At 39.6% G+C, this 18617-nt stretch overlaps 1 protein-coding gene across 2 annotated transcripts in view; it reads left to right on the forward strand.

The window, feature by feature from the left end:
* The window catches only part of numa1 (nuclear mitotic apparatus protein 1), a 35115-nt gene extending 16936 nt beyond the window's left edge, over positions 1-18179 (forward strand). Inside the window, exons 15-28 of one of the 2 annotated variants that reach the window (XM_077612329.1) lie at positions 1670-1810; positions 2553-3143; positions 3849-4439; positions 5811-6374; positions 7107-7697; positions 7778-7987; positions 8162-8319; positions 8409-8540; positions 9604-9709; positions 10722-10920; positions 11059-11195; positions 13789-14076; positions 14168-14269; positions 17137-18179. In XM_077612329.1, coding sequence (XP_077468455.1) covers positions 1670-1810; positions 2553-3143; positions 3849-4439; positions 5811-6374; positions 7107-7697; positions 7778-7987; positions 8162-8319; positions 8409-8540; positions 9604-9709; positions 10722-10920; positions 11059-11195; positions 13789-14076; positions 14168-14269; positions 17137-17457 — 4131 coding nt within the window. In that variant the 3' untranslated portion in view covers positions 17458-18179. The remainder of the gene's footprint in view (positions 1-1669; positions 1811-2552; positions 3144-3848; positions 4440-5810; positions 6375-7106; positions 7698-7777; positions 7988-8161; positions 8320-8408; positions 8541-9603; positions 9710-10721; positions 10921-11058; positions 11196-13788; positions 14077-14167; positions 14270-17136) is intronic. The other variant, XM_077612330.1, reaches the window with a different exon arrangement.
* The last annotated feature ends 438 nt before the right edge of the window (positions 18180-18617 follow it).

Raw genomic sequence — 18617 nt, forward strand, 5'->3', positions numbered from 1 at the left:
GAAAATAATTACTCTCACAGTAATTTTATAAAAACTATTTTCACACACTTGATGAACTTCAATGATAATCATCCTTTTCAGAAAAAAAAAAACGGTTTCAGAGGAAAGATTTGCATCTCTGCCAGTAATAGATCTCGTGGAAGAAATAAATCAAAGCCAAATCAAAAGCCTTTATTGTCATCATACAGCTGCGTATAACGAAATTGGTGGTGCTACTCCACAAAGTGCGTTTTCCCAGTAAAAAAAACCATAAATAGTAATATAAAAGTATAAAAAGTCACATCCCGGCTAGGTAAATTCTAAAATATTGCACAGTCTAAGATATTGCACACCCCGAAGTTATTGCACAGAAGGGATTGTGTGCTGTGCTAACGCAAGTTCAGAGTCCTGATGGCTGTGGGAAAAAAAACTGTCCTTAAGTCTATTTGTCCGTGCTTTGTGAGACCTGTAGCGTCTGCCAGAGGGCAGCAGATGGAACTGGTTGTGACCAGGGTGGTATTGGTCCCTGACAATGTTCCTGGCTCTGCGAGGTAGCGAGGGCTGGCAATGTCAGAGCAGCCGATGATCTTCTGGGCAGTGTTGATCACTCTCTGCATGGCCTTTCTGTATGCTGCCATGCTTCCAGCGTACCATACTGTGATGCAGTATGCCAGGATGCTCTCCACAGTGGCTCTATAGAAGGTTACCAGAAGCTTAGTGTCCAAGTTGTTCCTCCGGAGTACCTTCAGCAAATGGAGTCGTTTCTGGGCCTTCTTCACTACTGCTGTGGTGTTGGTAGACCAGGAGAGCTTGTCCGTGACGTGGACCCCCAGGAATTTGAAGGACTGGACCCTGTCTACGCATACTCCATTTATGAGGAGTGGGGCCAGATCTGTGCTGCGTTTGCGAAAGTCCAGGATTATTTCTCTAGTTTTTGTGGTGTTTAGTGTGAGATTGTTCACCAAACACAGGGAACAATTGAAGATCTTTGTGAAACACCAGTCAGCTGGTAAGCACCGGCTTTGAGCACCTTCCCAGGTACTCCGTCAGGGCCAGCAGCCTTCCTGGTGTTCACAATCCGCAGTACATGTCTCACTTCGTGTTCCTGAAGCTCCAGTGTACTGTGCAGGGTGGTGGTGGATGTGTTGAGACTGGGTCTGATTTGTCAGTCTCAAAGCGGGCAAAGAAACGGTTCAGTTCCTCTGCCAGTGAGGCATCTGCCTTAACAGACACATTATTGTCATTGGCTGCGCTGAAATTGTACCTTGTCCCCTGACCTGAAGGCGGTGTTACGGCATTTGATGAGTGCCTGTGTCTCACTGGTCATCCAGGGTTTTTGGTTAGGAAAAACCTGTATCAGTTTATTAACAGTGACATTGTCCGTGCAGTTCTTGATGTAGGAAAATGCAGTGTCCGTGTAGTCCTGGAGGTTGTGGTGTTCAAAAAGTTCCCAAATGGTGCGGGAAAAACAGTCCTGCAGCTGAGAAAGGGCGTCCACGGGCCATGTTTTTATTATCTTTATTTGTGGCCTTGTTAGGTAGGTAGTAGTATAGATAATAAACAATCTACTGTTAGGATTTCCATTTAAAATAATAATAATAATAATAATGTTTTTGATATCATTTTCATTTTATTATTTTGTAATTTGTTTAGTCATTTCTATTAAGTCACCATGTGATGTATTTGTCAGGTGCGTGCAGCTTATGCTCAGCTGTCCACGTCTCAAACTGAGGTTAGCAGGCTGAAGGAAACCTTAGCCTCCTGTCAAGAAGAGTGGCGAACCAAGATCGACTACTTGAACTCTGAACTCAATCAAGCCACTTCGCAAAAGGTATGGATCTCCCACAAAATGTAATTATCGGCTCCAAAAGTTTATGCATTTGCACAGTCTACAGGGAATCTTCGGGATACAATGTCCACAATCTACTACAACGGTTCGTCATTTGCCATTAAATTATCTGCACCATAGTTCCTGCTTAGTGCTTGTCTGTGCGCCTAGACTATCTTTTCCGTTTTCGGTCTCCTTTTTCCACATTATAGCCCCCAAAAAAAGAAAGCTGAGTTTTGAAGGGGCACCCAAATAGAATAGCATTACCATGGAACTGTAGCTTAACATGTAAAGAAGAAAGATACCAACGCACATCGGTAAAAATATTCTGCGTCCAGAAAGTTAAAGCTCGTCATTTCTACCCATACGTAATGTTGTTTAGTTTTGTAAAAAAAAACTTCTTGTTCACGTAATCTAAAAATAAGGACAGTAATGTAACGAATCGAGTTGCATTTATGCATCATGTTGCAACATTTATGTGTTGATCGCTGTATTTTCTGGGCTGTCCTTGAACCCAGCATGTGTCAGACTGGTGTGAGTGAGGGAGTGATAAAGGTGTTGGTAAATTGTTTTAATTGGCTCCGATCTAAAGTGGTCATGATTCTTGCTTTTTTGGAAAATAAACAATTGAAACCCTATAATCAAATTCACGATAATACTATACATTATGTAAGTTATAAAATACTTTTGTGATAAAATTTTATGCCTGTTTGATATGATTCATTGTGTGTTTTCATATTGTCAGAGAGACGAGCTGGAATGTGAAATTGTTCTCTTGAAGAGTGAACTTGAAAACACTGTGTGCTGCTTGAAGAAGGCTGAGGCCAATGAGGAGGCAAAAACAAGGGAGCTTTCAGCCTACGCGCAAGAAATTACTCAACATAATCAACTTCTGGAGCAACAAAACTTGCACATTGAAACCCTTGTTCAATCGAAGGCTGACCTAATGAAAGAGCTGCAAAAGGAAATATCTGAGCAGCGAGAAGCCCTTCAGAAAAAGATTGATCATCTTCAACTTCAACTTGACCAGGCAGAGCAGCAGAAGGCTTACCAAATTCAAGAACTAATGGAAAAGCCGAAGGTCCTGGAGAAACAAGTTGACCTGCTAGTTCTGGAGAAGGAGAGACTTGTACAGACCAACCAGGCCGCAGAAAAAGAGAACTTGGCCACACTTGACCGGGAAGAAGTGCTCAAGAAAGAGCTTGAATTATTGACGCGAGAAAAAGCTAAACTTTTGAAAGAAATGGAAAAATTTGAGGATAATGAGAGGTTAAAGAAACAGCTACAGGACCAACTCTCAGTTAAAACTGAAGCTGTGGAACACTACAAAGCTAAGGTAGGTGCAATTTTGTGTTAATTTGTCATTTTCAGCTTCCATTTCAATGTACAATCATTTACTTCCAGCCCTCCTAATTCAGATTAAATGGACAATTGTCAGTAACCCTGGCAGAAAACAAGTTCATATATTTTTAATTCTTTGTTTAGTAGTAAAAAAAATACTGTGTTGCTGTGTGTAGCAGTGGCCAATGGTAGATGTGTGATAGAAAGCATCAGGTTTTCATCAAGATGGGCATTTCTTTTTTCAAATTGAATATTTTTATATTTTTCCATTTACAAAGACAGGCGTATTAACTCCCTTTTATGATATTGACCCTAACAATGTCCTTTTGATTCATACAGTATCTCACAAATACCACTTGTGATGATTTTTCTCAAGATTTTCCCTTCAAAGTAACACATTTGTACTCCCTATTAAAACCATGAATATGGAGATGAAAATTGTGAATCAGGGGCCGGCTTATACACAAGAAATTGTAAAATTCAACAATTTTAAGGGTGTGGCTCATATGTGGGGGCGGCTTATATGCAAGTAAATATTATAATCCCCCTCCACACCTTGAACCCTTACATCTTAGAGTCGGCAATGTTTTTTATCAATAATTTTCTTTGGCTTAATCAAATGAATTATGTTGAGTTTCACTTGACTGCCTTTTTAAACTTATAAAATTGATTCTCATAATACGTATTTTCATATTTCCAGAAAGAAATACTGGAGCATGACATTTTCAGATTGAAGACTGAACTAGACAGCACAGTTAACTGTTTGAAGATGATTGAAGCAAATGAGGAGGAAAAAACACACCAACTTTCATTTTATGAGCAAGAAATCATAAAACAGAAAAATCTCCTGGACCAACAGAGCTTAAACTTTCAAGACCTTGTTCGAGCCAAGGATCTCACAATGAAAAATCTGCAAAAAGAAATATCTGAGCAGCGAGAAGCCTTTCAGAAAAAGATTGATCATCTTCAACTTCAACTTGACCAGGCAGAGCAGCAGAAGGCTGACCAAATTCAAGAACTAATGGAAAAGCCGAAGGTGCTGGAGAAACAAGTTGACCTGCTAGTTATGGAGAAGGAGAGACTGGTACAGACCTACCAGGCCGCAGAAAGAGAGAACTTGGACACACTTGACCGGGAAGAAGTGCTCAAGAAAGAGCTTGAATTATTGACGCGAGAAAAAGCTAAACTTTTGAAAGAAATGGAAAAATTTGAGGATAATGAGAGGTTAAAGAAACAGCTACAGGACCAACTCTCAGTTAAAACTGAAGCTGTGGAACACTACAAAGCTAAGGTAGGTGCAATTTCGTGTTAATTTGTCATTTTCAGCTTCCATTTCAATGTACAATCATTTACTTCCAGCCCTCCTAATTCAGATTGAATGGACAATTGTCAGTGACCCTGGCAGAAAACAAGTTCATATATTTTTAATTCTTTGTTTAGTAGTAAAAAAAAAGTTGCTGTGTGTAGCAGTGGCCAATGGTAGATGTGTGACAGTTGGATAGATTGCTGCCACGGGCCTCGAGCATTACATCTAGAGGAATTTCTTCCAATGTCCCATCATCAAACACATACTTGTTTTTGGGTGTCTGGATATTATGTAATACAGTGGTACGTCGACATACAAGTGTCCCGACATACGAGCAATTTGAGATACGAGTAACATTTTGGGCTAATATTTATCTTTAGATACGAGACAAATTTTGATATATGAACATAAAGCGGACGCGAGAGGATGCTCATAAGAACATCATAGGCACTGTCTTTCTGGTCGCAACTCCCTCGTGTAATGTATCTTGCATAAAACGTGAAAAAACTCACGTTCCCGGCACTGGTCGCTCGGGGCACCGCCATTTTACCTAGGTCCGGCGCGGCCATCTTAGCTAGGTCCGGCGTGGCCATCTTAGCTAGGTCCGGCGCGGCCATCTTAGCTAGGTCCGGTGCAGCCATCTTACCTAGGGCGCTCCCGTCTAAACGTAATTAAACGTGCTCTGACTGGCCAGACGTGAGTAGCCTTGATTTTGAAATAAAACAAAATTCCACTTTGATTTTGTTTCTTTTTATTTCTTGTTCAAAATTGACAACTATTGGATCGAAAGAATTGATATATTTTGACATTAGAAGCAACATGGCTGCCACAACATCTTAAACTTCTGGTAAGAAAATTTTAATTTCTGTAATTAGAAAGCATCAGGTTTTCATCAAGATGGGCATTTCTTTTTTCAAATTGAATATTTTTATATTTTTCCATTTACAAAGACAGGCGTATTAACTCCCTTTTATGATATTGACCCTAACAATGTCCTTTTGATTCATACAGTATCTCACAAATACCACTTGTGATGATTTTTCTCTAGATTTTCCCTTCAAAGTCACACATTTGTACTCCCTATTAAAACCATGAATATGGAGATGAAAATTGTGAATCAGGGGGCGGCTTATACACGAGAAATTGTAAAATTCAACAATTTTAAGGGTGTGGCTCATATGCAAGTAAATATTATAATCCCCCCACACCTTGAACCCTTACATCTTATAGTCGACAATGTTTTTTATCAATAATATTTTTCTTTGGCTTAATCAAATGAATTATGTTGACTTTCACTTGACTGCCTTTTTAAACTTATAAAAGTGATTCTCATAACATGTATTTTCATATTTCCAGAAAGAAATACTGGAGCATGACATTTTCAGATTGAAGACTGAACTCGACAGCACAGTTAACTGTTTGAAGATGATTGAAGCAAATGAGGAGGAAAAAACACACCAACTTTCATTCTATGAGCAAGAAATCGCAAAACAGAAAAATCTCCTGGACCAACAGAGCTTAAACTTTCAAGACCTTGTTCGAGCCAAGGATCTCACAATGAAAGAGCTGCAAAAAGAAATGTCGGAGCAGAGTTCAGCCTTTCAGAAAAAGATTGATCAACTTGAGCTAGCTGAGCAGCACAAAGCGGACCAGATTATTGTACTAGAGGGAGAGAAGAAGAAGGCTCTGGAGAAACGGGTAGCCATGCTCATACTGGAGAGGGATAGACTTTTTGAGACCAAGCAGGCCACAGATAGTGAACACTTGGCCTCTCTTGAGCAGGAAAAAAATCTCAAGAAGGAGCTTGAATCACTGAAACAAGAACAAGCTATCCACAATGAAGAGAGCGATAAGCTAAGAAGAGACTTGTTGGAGCAGCTCTCTGCTAGAACTGAAGCTGTGGAAGACTACAAAGCTGAGGTAATATTGGTAAAATTCGCTGAGCTAGTTTTATTTTCAAATAAATGCCACGGCGGAACGACGCCCAGGGTAGCTAGTTTTATTTCCAAGTAAGCGGCACGGCGTAAGGTCGCACGGGGCTCGCATTTCTGATAAAAATCCACCCTCACAGGGCTCCCGGCCGCTCAGAAAGCTCTATTTTCGGAAAAAATAACGGCCACTGCCCGCCATTTTCCCCCCAGTTAAGTTGCTTTGACCTTCTTCTGTCTTCCGCCATTTTCCTAGTGTCAAGCGGAAGAAAGGGTAGGGGTTTCCACTTGCGAGTTTCAGCGTTGATTTTCACATTTTTATTAACTTTTTTCCAGAAAATAAATGCGATGCAGTGAATCTGTGAAAGTTGAAGCTGTGAAGTGAGGGATCAGAGTATACTTTTTAATAAATATGGGGGTTAAATAGATCATTTTGAAATGTGTTTGGACCTTTGTGGGTGTGTATGAAGTTCAGGGCTTGCAATATATTTTTTTTACACTTTTAATGCAAATGAATATCGGTTATCGGCCTCTAACTACTAATAATCGGTATCGGTCGAACACTACTTAGAGGCATTATCATTCCCCGCCAGTCCTTACAGTTCCAATCGATTGAAAGTTAGTTGCGAATTATTTAATATAGGACTGTAATTTTAATGCATATTTTTGTAATAAAATACTGTTTGCTTACCTCTTTTGGCATGCCATCTTTTTCTATTGTCAGAGAGAAAACCTACAGTGCGAAATTGTTCAATTGAAGAACCAGCTTGACAAAACAGTTGGCTGCCTAACAAAGGCAGCGGCCAATGAGGAGGCGAAAAAATTGAAGCTTTCATCTTATGAAGAAGAAATAGCCCAACAGAAAAAACTCTTGGCGCTAGAAAACTTGCATACTGATGAAATCGTTCAATCTAAAGATCACATCATTAAAAGACTGGAGGAGGACATATCTCAGCAGAGAGAAGCCCTTCAGAAAAAGATTGATCATCTTAAACTTCAATTTGAACAAGCTGAGAAGCAGAAAGCTGACGAGATTAGTGTACTACAGGAAGAGCAAAAGGCTCTGGAGAAACAGGTGGACATGCTCGTTGTGGAGAAGGAGAAACTTTTTCAGACCAAGCAAGCAACAGAAAGAGAGAATATGGCATCTCTCAAGATGGAAGAAGTACTGAAAAAGGAGCTTGAATTATTGAAGCTGGAAAAAGCTACACTCTTGAAAGAAAAGGAAAAAGAACAGGCGAGTGAGAGGTTAAAGATTGAATTGCAGGAGCAGCTCTTTGCTAAAAGTGAAGCTGTACAACACTACAAAGCACAGGTAGGTGTAAGTTCAGGTCTTCGGGAATTCATTTCGATTTCTAATCAATTACTGCAATGCTAAAAAAAAACATGTTGTAGGTCGAAAAGGCAGTGAGTCACTACAATGACAAGAAACAGCTTCTCCATGACAGCCAAGAGGAGGTAGCGAATCTCAAACACTCCCTTGAAGTTAGAGAGAAGGAGGTCAAGGCTGCCAGTTTGGAGAACAAACTTCTTCAGATGGAATTGGAAAAAGCTCAAGGCAAGGAGAAAAACCTGTTGAGCACCTTGGCCCGGCTGGAAGCACAGGTATTTGTTGTTTTTAATTGTTCTGTCTCATTTTTAGTCAGTAATTTTGTTCGTTACAGGGCTCTTCTTTGGGCTGGAGTGAACTGTAGTATTATGTAACTTTTGAATGTGAATATCTCAGAAACATTTCTGCATGTTCCAATGTTAAACTTTTTTGTCCTCTTTATGTGCAAGGTGGCCTATGCTGACCTAAACTTGCGGGCACAAAACCAAATCCCTGGCCATGAAGGAGGTGTGTCTGAGTTGTGTCACACTAAGATTGAGCCTAAGAGAAGCATGAGCTCGGACAGTTTAGACCGAAGCTCCCTTGAAGAATCTTTGAACAACACAAGGTTGTGACCTTTCAAGTAAAATTTGTAATGTAAACAAACAGAAATGCATCTGAACATTAGTTTGAATAGTGTGTCTCCTAATTCTGCAGGAAGCTTTCGGCACCTGATGAATCGAGCACCCCGCTTATTCGTAGTTCCGAGAGACTAGCAGCAAAGCGTTCTGCTCTGAAAGATGAGTCATTTGAAAGTCTTTACTTTACACCAATTAATACAAGACACAGGTGAATATGAATAATATTTTGCATTACATGTAATGTCAGTACAGTGGTACCTCGACATACGATCGTAATCCGTTCCGAGACGTGAGATCGTATGACGAGGTTCTCGTAACTCGAGCGGACGTTTCCCATGGAAAACAAACTAATTCGTTCCAACCCTCTGAAAAAACACCAAAAACAGGATATTGGATTGGAAAAAATGTTTTATTTCTTCTAATTCCCCATCTATTAACAAAGTAACACATAACTAGTGGTTTAATAGTAATAAAATGTGTTTAATCTAACTAAAATTGGGCGGATTTGGCCGAGGGGAGAGAGAGACGCACAAAAGGGGTAGGGGGGCTTCGTTTTTTTTTTCCATGACAACGCACTCGTAAACGGAACAAACACTCCACCCTCACGTTCGCTATCGATAGGCTGTTTGCTGTTGTACTATTCCCTTCAAAATATTCCGAAAATGATGCACACAAATGTCCTCACAATCGGATAACGCACGACCACTTGCCAACGAGAAGCAGTCTTTTATCAGCGATCGCTCCGATGCTCATGGGAGTATCGGGGGCGCTGGCTCGCGGCTCCCTTTTAGCTTGTAGCATCTGTGGTCGCAACCGCTTTGAACGGCGCCTATGATAGAGTTGCTACCGGGGATGCTATTGCGGGGAGTTGCGAGCCAGTGCCCCTGATTTCTAATGAAGTTTTATTCTGAGAAAGGGTGCCATTGCCTATCGGCGTTGTGTGCACGAGTATACTTCATTACCCAGAAAGCCCTCTTTTTCCCGCGCATGAGCGTTGTGCGTTTCCTGGTCTGAATAACTCATTCGGTGCTCGTAGATATTGTTATACACGAAAGAGATGCAAAAAAGACAGTGCCATGGCCACCTGGCTTGCTCGCATCACAAAATTTTGATCGCATCACGGGCGAATTATTCGATCGAAATTTCCGTCGTAAGAGAGTATTGTATGACGAGCGGTCGTATGACTGTATTATCCATTTGTAAAAAAAAAAAAATCCTAATATAACTGCTAAACATACACAACAAAGTCTTTATGTACATTTTCTGTCTAGAACAAATGCCGAAAACAAAACAGAAATGGATTGTGCCTTTGTAAATCCATCATCTTCAGTCAAAAGACGGAGGACTACACAGGTTATCAACATAACCCTGACAAAGGTAATAGAAACTTGTAAATGCATTCAGGACCTTAAATACTTGGTTATTGACATTTTCAGGATCAGACGCTATCAGAGCTCCCAACTTCCCTGGAATTTCCCGAGTTTATCCAGACAAACAACACAAACTCCGGGACTCCGGAAATCCCAAATTGTTTTTGGAAGCAACTATTTCGGAAAAGTACCAAAATTGCAATTTAAATGCCTCAAAATTCACACCATTGCTACGGCTTCCACATCTTACTTCCGCATTTAATTCAACTGCACTTTAAATCGGATGAATTCGGTAACACGAGTGCATTGTGAATCATCCAAGTTACAAGTTCTGACAAATGATCCGTCTTGTGCGACTTCAGCATGGCAATCGATTCGGAATCAATTGCATAGGTAGCCTCTATCACGTTAACATTTTCGTTTTTTTCATAAGGGAAGTAAGTATTATTAAGACTGACTAAACCACTCGTCTTTTGGTTTTGAAACAAATCTTTTCATTTTCTGGGTTGTTCTAAAGGAAGTAGGCGTATAAAGCACTGGTAATATCCCTGCTCGGGGTAAGTGCAAAATGGATGGCAATTTGTAAGAAAAGAAACCCAGACACTCGCAGAAGTTTATTGGTTCTTATTCGACGAAATATCCCATGTTGAAGCAGTCTCCAAAAGGACTGACATTTGCGCATTGCATTGCACAAGTGCTACTTCAGCGTGACACTTGGTGTAATTACTGACCATAAAACGCACGTAGAATGACCCAAACACAAGGATAAACCTATTTTCATTATGTTGTGCTTTTTCAATACTTTGCAAAAACACAATATTTGAATTAATGTAAAAACATGATAACATGAAAAACAATGAATTGATTTTGTTAGTGTTTCTCAAAAGAAATGTACACAATATATTGGAAACTGAACGGCACATTGCCATCTGTATTGTCTTCCTATCATAATACACTGGCAATATTTGCATTTTAAAGCTATTAATCATTTTAGTCATTTTTTTTCTTGCACTCTACAGAAAACCCCCCGTGGTGGTGAAGATGATGAGACATTTTACAGCCTTGCTTCAGCTCGTTCACAACTCAACCTCTCCAGTGCCACTGGCGTACGTCCTATATCCATGGAGCTTTTTGAGACACCAGGCAGAATGACCGCTGCTGGCAGTGACCAGCTCAGCGGTCTCCCTGGGTATCGGCGGAGCACACTCCACTCGCAGAGTAAGTATCAACTTTCCTGCACCACAGGAGAAACCTCGGATTCATAAAAAAATCACAACAGTATCATTTTTTTAAATTATAATTTTAAAGGTGTCTATTCTGATATGACAGTGCTCAATTTCTGACTTGTATGTTCAGCCGGAAGTACATTCTGTGTCGGAGCAGAAAATGAGCCAGATGGTGCGTCTGATGACTGGATGAGGATTGCTGAGCTCCAGGCCAGGAACAAGGCTTGCCTTCCTCATCTCAAGAGCAGCTATCCTGTAGAGTTTGAGGTTGGTAGATTTGTGGTTCTCAGATTTTCTAACACTAGACCCCCGTTTTCCCATCTGTCGTGATCTATATCAATTTGAAAATAACTGCACACGCGTAACTTCTGAGTGCCTTTTAGAGAACTATAGTGAGGAATGTAAAATAAACAAATACAATGAATGTAATACAGTCATACCTTGACATACGAGCTTAATGCGTTCCGGGACTCAACTCGTAAGTCGATGTCTCGTATCTCAAATCAATGTTTCCAATAGAAATGAACTAAATACAAATTAATTCGTTCCCACCCTCTAAAAAACAGACCAAAAAACAGGAAATTAAATTGGACAAAAATATTTATTGGTTGTAATTCACCATCTACTAACATAGTAACAAATAACTAGTGGTTATGATGTTTAATAATAAAATGAGGCATTATTCAATATAATGGGGAGTTCGCGGGTGGGAAAGAAAGAGAGAGCAACTTGACGGATGCGCACGTAACGTAACAAACTTTAAATTTAACTTGACTGAACTTAGATTCCTGTACACACACACTCACACTTAAAAATAAGTTTTAATCGTACGTTACACTAAATTTAAACCTTTTTCTGCAATAACCAAGGCATAGAGGTTAATATATTCCACGGTGGCTTTCGAGGAAAACTTCCTGGTTCTCCATACGTATTGGCGAGCCAGCTCAGTCACGCGTACACTTGTTTTTCGATTATTTAATATACTTAATATCGATTCTCATCATACGCCTTTTCTTCGCACTACCCTTCATTCCACCGGCTTGCTTTGGACCCATTGTGGTTCCCTTAATTCTACACTGAATAACGCAAAAAAACAAGGAAAAAATGCAACGCTCCGCCCATTGCTCATAGAGATCTTTGCATGAGGGAGATGCAGTGAGAAAGAAAATCATAAGCAGCCTCTCGCTGCCTGGCCATCTGGCTGTCTCGTATGCTCGTATCTCAAGGTAACTATTTGCTTGGAATTTTACTCGTATATCAGGGCACGCATATTTCAAGGTATTACTGTGATGGAAGGATCATGAAGTGTAGCAGTCTTCACAAAGAGTGCTATATAATCAAATGCTTGATTGATTGAACTATACCAACGCATGACTCAAGAAGGCAACAAGTGCTCTTACACTTGGGCAAATTTTGAAAAAGGTATGAAATGACCCAGCCAAAGAATCTCTCATTTAAAAAGCAAGTCATTGGTTTCTGTTTTTACATTTCAATACATTCCTACGTTACAAACCCCACATTGAACTATCAAAATGTGACGTTGTTCACTCACCTTGGCACAATGTGATGTTGCTATATTAGAAACGTTTCTCCACAAAAATCTCATCAAAGGCCTATTGCAAAGCGTTTAAATCCAAGTATACAGTGGTACCTCGATTTACGAAATACAGTAATACCTTGACATATGAGTGTCCCAACACGCGAGACATTTTTAGATACGGGGAAAATTCTGAGCAAATTTTTCCCTTGAGCATACGAGATGGTTCCCGATGAGGCCGTCCGGGTGGCTAAGTATGTGAGAGGCTGCTTATGAGAACAGCATCGCTCTGTCTTTCTCGCGGCATCGCCCTACGAGCACCGGGCCGTACAGGTTGCATTTTTTTTACTGGAGATAGCGTGACCGAGTCGATAATCGGCAGAAAAGCCAGCTGAATCTACATGGACTCAAAAGCAAAGCAAGCATCTGAAAATGACATCACCGGAACCCTTCAAGGCAAGTCGTGGCTGGTTTGCTAATTTTAAAAAACTAAATGGGATACACTCGGTTCTGAGGCATGGAGAATCAGCAAGTTCTGACTCAAAAGCCGCGGTGGAAGACATTAACATCAGTGGCTCGGTTATCGCGCAAGAAGGTTTAAATTTAGTGTAACGTAAGATTAAAACTTATTTTTAAGTGTGTGTGTCTATAATAATCTAAGTTCATTTAAGTTAAATTTAAAATGTAAAATCAAGTAACCCCAAAGACAAATACACTTCCTGTATTTTATCATGAAATTGGCTTGCTACAGTTGCTGTCCCATTCCCTCGGAGTGAGCTGCGTGCGTCTCCATTATACTTTGTGTCCATTCAACTGCCGTTCGTCGACACAAGGTACTAACATGGTGTTTTAGTTTTTCATGTGCTTAGAGCAAGCTTATTTTTAGGCCCCATGGAAGGAAAGTTTGTCAAATTCATCACTTTAAGTTGTTGAGTTTTGTGTTTGTGTGTGTGTCTGTGTGGTTTTGTTAGTTGCCAAACTTGCTTTTTCTTCTCGCCTTTAAATAACAGAATGTTTTTGTAAGTGTTTATTTTAAGGCTTAGTTTCTCACATCATTAATACAAAATTGGTGCACTGATCATTTTTAAAGGGTTTTATTAGTAGTACATTGAGAGGCAAAGAGCTAAGCTGAAAATGCATTTCTAACAAAACTAGTTCTGGAACCAATTCATTTCTTGGTAGAGGTACCACTGTGCTTAAATTCCTTTGAACCTGATATATATTCATGGGGAAAATAATGTAAAAGGTAGCAATTAAAAAGTATTGGCCAGAGTTTAAAAGTGTGCTATTTTTTTACTAATTCAAACCCTTCTCTCAATTTAGAATGGAAGCAAGAGCACGGTCCTTTTCACTGATGAAGAAGTCCGCACAGGTGACCCAACTGAGACTATTCGTCGGGCATCGCTCATGCCAGGCCAGCTGCAGCGTTCTGTCGCTGCTCACCGGCACTCACTCGCGGCACCACAGTCCACAGTCAGCACACGTTCTCACCGTTTATCCTTGATGGCCGACCACCGGCCATCTAAACTGGTTAGCTCTTCTCAGCTCAGAAGCCCCAGATGCCAAAAACAGTCTGCGTTCACATTATCTGTTCCTCTAACTTCACCTGAGGTTTGTCTGTTTGCCACATGGATGAATTCAAAGTTTGGATTTGAACTGCTGAGCTTTAACATTTAAGGCTAACTATGTTTTTTTTTTCCAGAAAAAAATTAAGGGTAGCTGTTTCCCTCGCCCCCTCACTCCCAAAAACAAGAACTCCAACACCAGATCCTCGAGCTCTCAACTTCATGCTGCCCTCAGTCCAGTGAGTTTGACAAAGGGTTTATCGGTTGTAATATTAATTTAGGAGTTACTAATGGTGAAATGGTTCACAAACATGAATTCCGTGTTAGGTCGGGGGTTTCTGTGGGGATTTTTGCACATTGATTATAGTACAGTAATACCTTGACTTACGAGCAATTTGAGATACGAGGAAAATTCCCAGCAAATTTTTGCCTTGAGATACGACACAAATTTAAGATACGAGCATACCAGATGGTTTCCAATCCGGTCGTCTGGGTTGCCGAGTATGCCAGAGGCTGCTTTTGAGAACAGGATCGCTTGGTCTTTCTCGCCACATTTCCCTCGCGTAAATATATCTACAAGCACTGAGCCGTACCATTTGCATTTTTTTACTGGAGATAGCGTGACCGAGTCGATAATCTGCGAAAAATACAGTGGAATCTACATGGACTCGAAAGCAAAGCAATAACTTGAAAAAGACACCAACGAAACCCTTCAAAGCGAGTCGTGGTTTGTTCGATAATTTTAAAGCACGAACATTCGGTTGTGAGCCAAGGAGAAGCCAGGAAGTTCCACCTCGAAAGCCGTGGTGGAATACATGAACATCTTTGCCTCGGTTATTGCACAAGAAGGTGATTTAAATTTGGTGACACGTAAGATTAAAACTTATTTTTAAGTGTGTTTATAATAATCTAAATTAATTTAAGTTTAAAGTTTATGTTACGTGCGCGTTGCCGTCAAGTCTCTCCCCTGTGCATTCTCTCTCTCTCTGTCTCTCTGTCTCTGTCTGTCAATCTCTGTCTTGCTGTCTGTCTGTCTCTGTCTCTCTGTGTCACTGTCTGTACTGAATAATGTCACATTTTAGAATTGAAGATCATAACCTCTAGCTATTTGTTAAATTGTGAGTAGGTGGTAAATTAGAACAAATAAAGATGGTTTTCTATTGTAATATCCAGTTTTTTGGGGGGTGTTTTTCAGAGGGTGGGAACAGATTAATTTTGTAATTAGTTCATTTCTATGGGAAAAATGCATTTGAGATACAAGTAAATTGGCATATGAGCAATCCTGGAATGCATTAAGCTCGTATCTCAAGGTATTACTGTACTTCCACTTGTAACAGTGCTTAAAAGAAACCATATGTAAGATTTGCATTTCATTATGAATTAAATGACCATAATATAGGGTGAGCCACAAAATGAAAATGTTGTATTGGCAGACTAGAGCAAGTGACAGCATTGCAAGACAGCGAGCGACCTTGAGCAAGCAAACACTCTATCCAGAATTACTAGGTTACTAAAATGGCAGAGTCAACAGTATCCCAGCAAAGATGTTGCAGTAATCAATGAGTAATCTCAACAGCAGGTTTTAAGAATGCATTCGTAAGGACGTCATTTGAAACAAATGACAATTTAAAAGTTTAATTTCTATTGGGGGGGACGCTTTCTTTCATCACTCTTGGATTTATTGGCTTGTTAAAAAAATTGTGTCACCTTTTATTTCAATAGACATAAAGAAAATACATTTTGGGAAATATTTATAAGATGGTTCTCATAAGCTAAACCAATTTTACCCACTTTAAATAGATTAATTGGCTGGTATAAGTTTCATTTTTCATTTAGAATTTCTTATTAAAGTGGTACCTCCTTTAACACCAGGGCTCACTTTAATGCTTAAAGTTTAAGACTTGCGTTATTTTTACTGAATGAAAAATTCTGGAATTAGATTGGTAAAAGATTGGCATCAGCAAAATATATCTTGAAAATAATCTAATCGATTGAAAATTTTAAAAAAGCATCTGGACATCACTAACAAGTACTGTATGTTGTGCAAAAGTTACATTTAAATATATACTACAAGAATGTGTACCTAATTTTACTCAAGTATAGTTTTTTTTATATGTACAGTGATACCTCGACATACGAGCAATTTTAAATATGAGTAAAATTTTGAGCAAATTATGATATACAAGCATACAGCGGACGCAAGAGGCTGCTCATAAGAAAATCACGGGCACTGTCTTTCTGGTCGCAACTCCCTCGTGTAATGTCTCTATGAGCACTGGGTGGAGTGTTGCATTTTTTCAGTATTTTTTTTTCGCGTTAGTCAGTGCGAATGGCGAAGAAGCTTGCTCGATAATATGAGAGGATTATTTACTACTTCTCGTTGGCAAGTGGTCCTATGTTATCCTCAGTACTCGGACGTTTGGTCGACCAAATGTCCGGTCGAACAAACGTCTTTCGACGAAACGTCCAAGTACTGAGGATAACACATGACTACTTGCCAACGAAAAGTAATAAATAATCCTCTCATATTATCGAGCAAGCTTCTTCGCCATTCGCACTAATGCGAAAAAAAAAAACACTGAAAAAATGCAACACTCCACCCAGTGCTCGTAGTGACATTACACGAGGGAGTTGCGACCAGAAAGACAGTGCCCGTGATGTTCTTATGAGCAGCCTCTTGCGTCCGCTGTATGCTCATATATCATAATTTGCTCAAAATTTTACTCATATTTAAAATTGCTCGTATGTCGAGGTATCACTGTACATATAAAAAAGCTATACTTGAGTAAAATTAGGTACACATTCTTGTAGTATATATTTAAATGTAACTTTTGCACAACATACAGTACTTGTTAGTGATGTCCAGATGCTTTTTTAAAATTTTCAATCGATTAGATTATTTTCAAGATATATTTTGCTGATGCCAATCTTTTACCAATCTAATTCCAGAATTTTTCATTCAGTAAAAATAACGCAAGTCTTAAACTTTAAGCATTAAAGTGAGCCCTGCTGTTAAAGGAGGTACCACTTTAACCGCTGGACGTTTTATATCTTATAGTCTTATAGTCAGATTCAACCGAGCCAATTAGTCGTTTTTCCTTTTCAGGCTGATCGTAGGCAATCTATGGTGTTTACCATCGACAACACCCCTAAGAGCAACAGGAGCAATTATCTAAAAAAAGGCCTGAGCAAGCTCCGTAGCTCTACCCGAAAATCGCCGGGCAAAACACCCAAGAGACCCCCTGTCAATTCTGCGACCAAAGAGAATATGCCGTCTGCAACTTCCATCGTTGCACCGGGCCGAGGAGGTAAGAGCAAGAGCTTCAAGTCCCCCCAAGTCAAAGACAACAGGATGTCCGCTAAACCTGGAGGCAAAACTGCTAAGTCTCCCCGGTTGACGGCAAGCGCTCGCAAGATAAAGACATAGTCTTTTGTGTGGTGTCTACTTGGTCCCTATTAATGCAATGGCACATTTGTTATGTATTATATCAGTTATATATACATTGTAAATAGTTTTAGAAATGATTATACATTTAACGAGACTTGTCTCAACTTTCAGTTTTTGTGCTTTTTAAAAAAAATGGCTGTTCAGTTATGAATAAGTGAAACTGCAGAGGTGAGGGCACTCAATCTTCCTGGCAAAATGACAAGATCCCCAATGAAGACAAATTATTTTGTATGGAGATAGTTTTCACAATGCTGACCTGTGAGGATTTTTTTTCTAGTTTGGTGATTTGAGTCACCCCTGAAAATGTGTGGTTCATGAACTATTACATTTTTTTTCTCTTATTTTTTAACATTTGATTTCTTTATTTTAAGGAGGGGAATTTTTTTTATCAGCGCTTTATCAATCATTTCTCTACAATGCATTTTGGGGGTCAGTTCAATTATTTTCCCCCTGCCCTCTGTTAGTAGTTGGTTAAGGTCCCTATCCTCCCCAAATAAACATTGTATTGAATGTGAACACTTTCACTTTACACACAATCTGTAATGATGCTATTCTGAAATATATTTTTTTGTGCTTTCACTCAATCCAAAGAAAGTGTAAACATGTTTTTACTTTCGTTTGATCCTTTTGCTGTGTTGTTTCACATCACATTTTTAAATTGTTTATATTTGAATGTTGTGCAATAAAACATTTATAAATGGATAAAATACATTGGAGCCTTGAGGATCATTTCCAATTAATGCATAGTCCATAGTTTCTGTATTTAAGATGTACAAAATTCACATTTCTTTGACCCACATGAACTATTTCAACTAATGATGGCATAAGTGTATGCAATATTTTACTCACCAAAAATCCTTTTTAACGGTACACAATATCCATCCTCCTTTCTTTCTTCCTTCTTTTATATCGCCATCGAAGCTAATGATGAAAGTCGAGCCTGTGCTGTCGTATTTCTGGCATAGTCCGTCTTGAAAATGGCTTTAAATCAACACAATATATTTGCTTGTGCAGCTCGCTCCAAATACAGTTTGGTAGCTCTGGCTAATCACTAGCCAATCATAGTTGGTGAAAGCGATGACGTATCTCTACGCCTGCGACAAGGCAATGACGTATCCCTACGCCTGCGACAATGCATT

Source organism: Stigmatopora argus, chromosome 10, assembly GCF_051989625.1.
Source record: "Stigmatopora argus isolate UIUO_Sarg chromosome 10, RoL_Sarg_1.0, whole genome shotgun sequence".
Taxonomy (NCBI): Eukaryota; Metazoa; Chordata; class Actinopteri; order Syngnathiformes; family Syngnathidae; genus Stigmatopora; species Stigmatopora argus.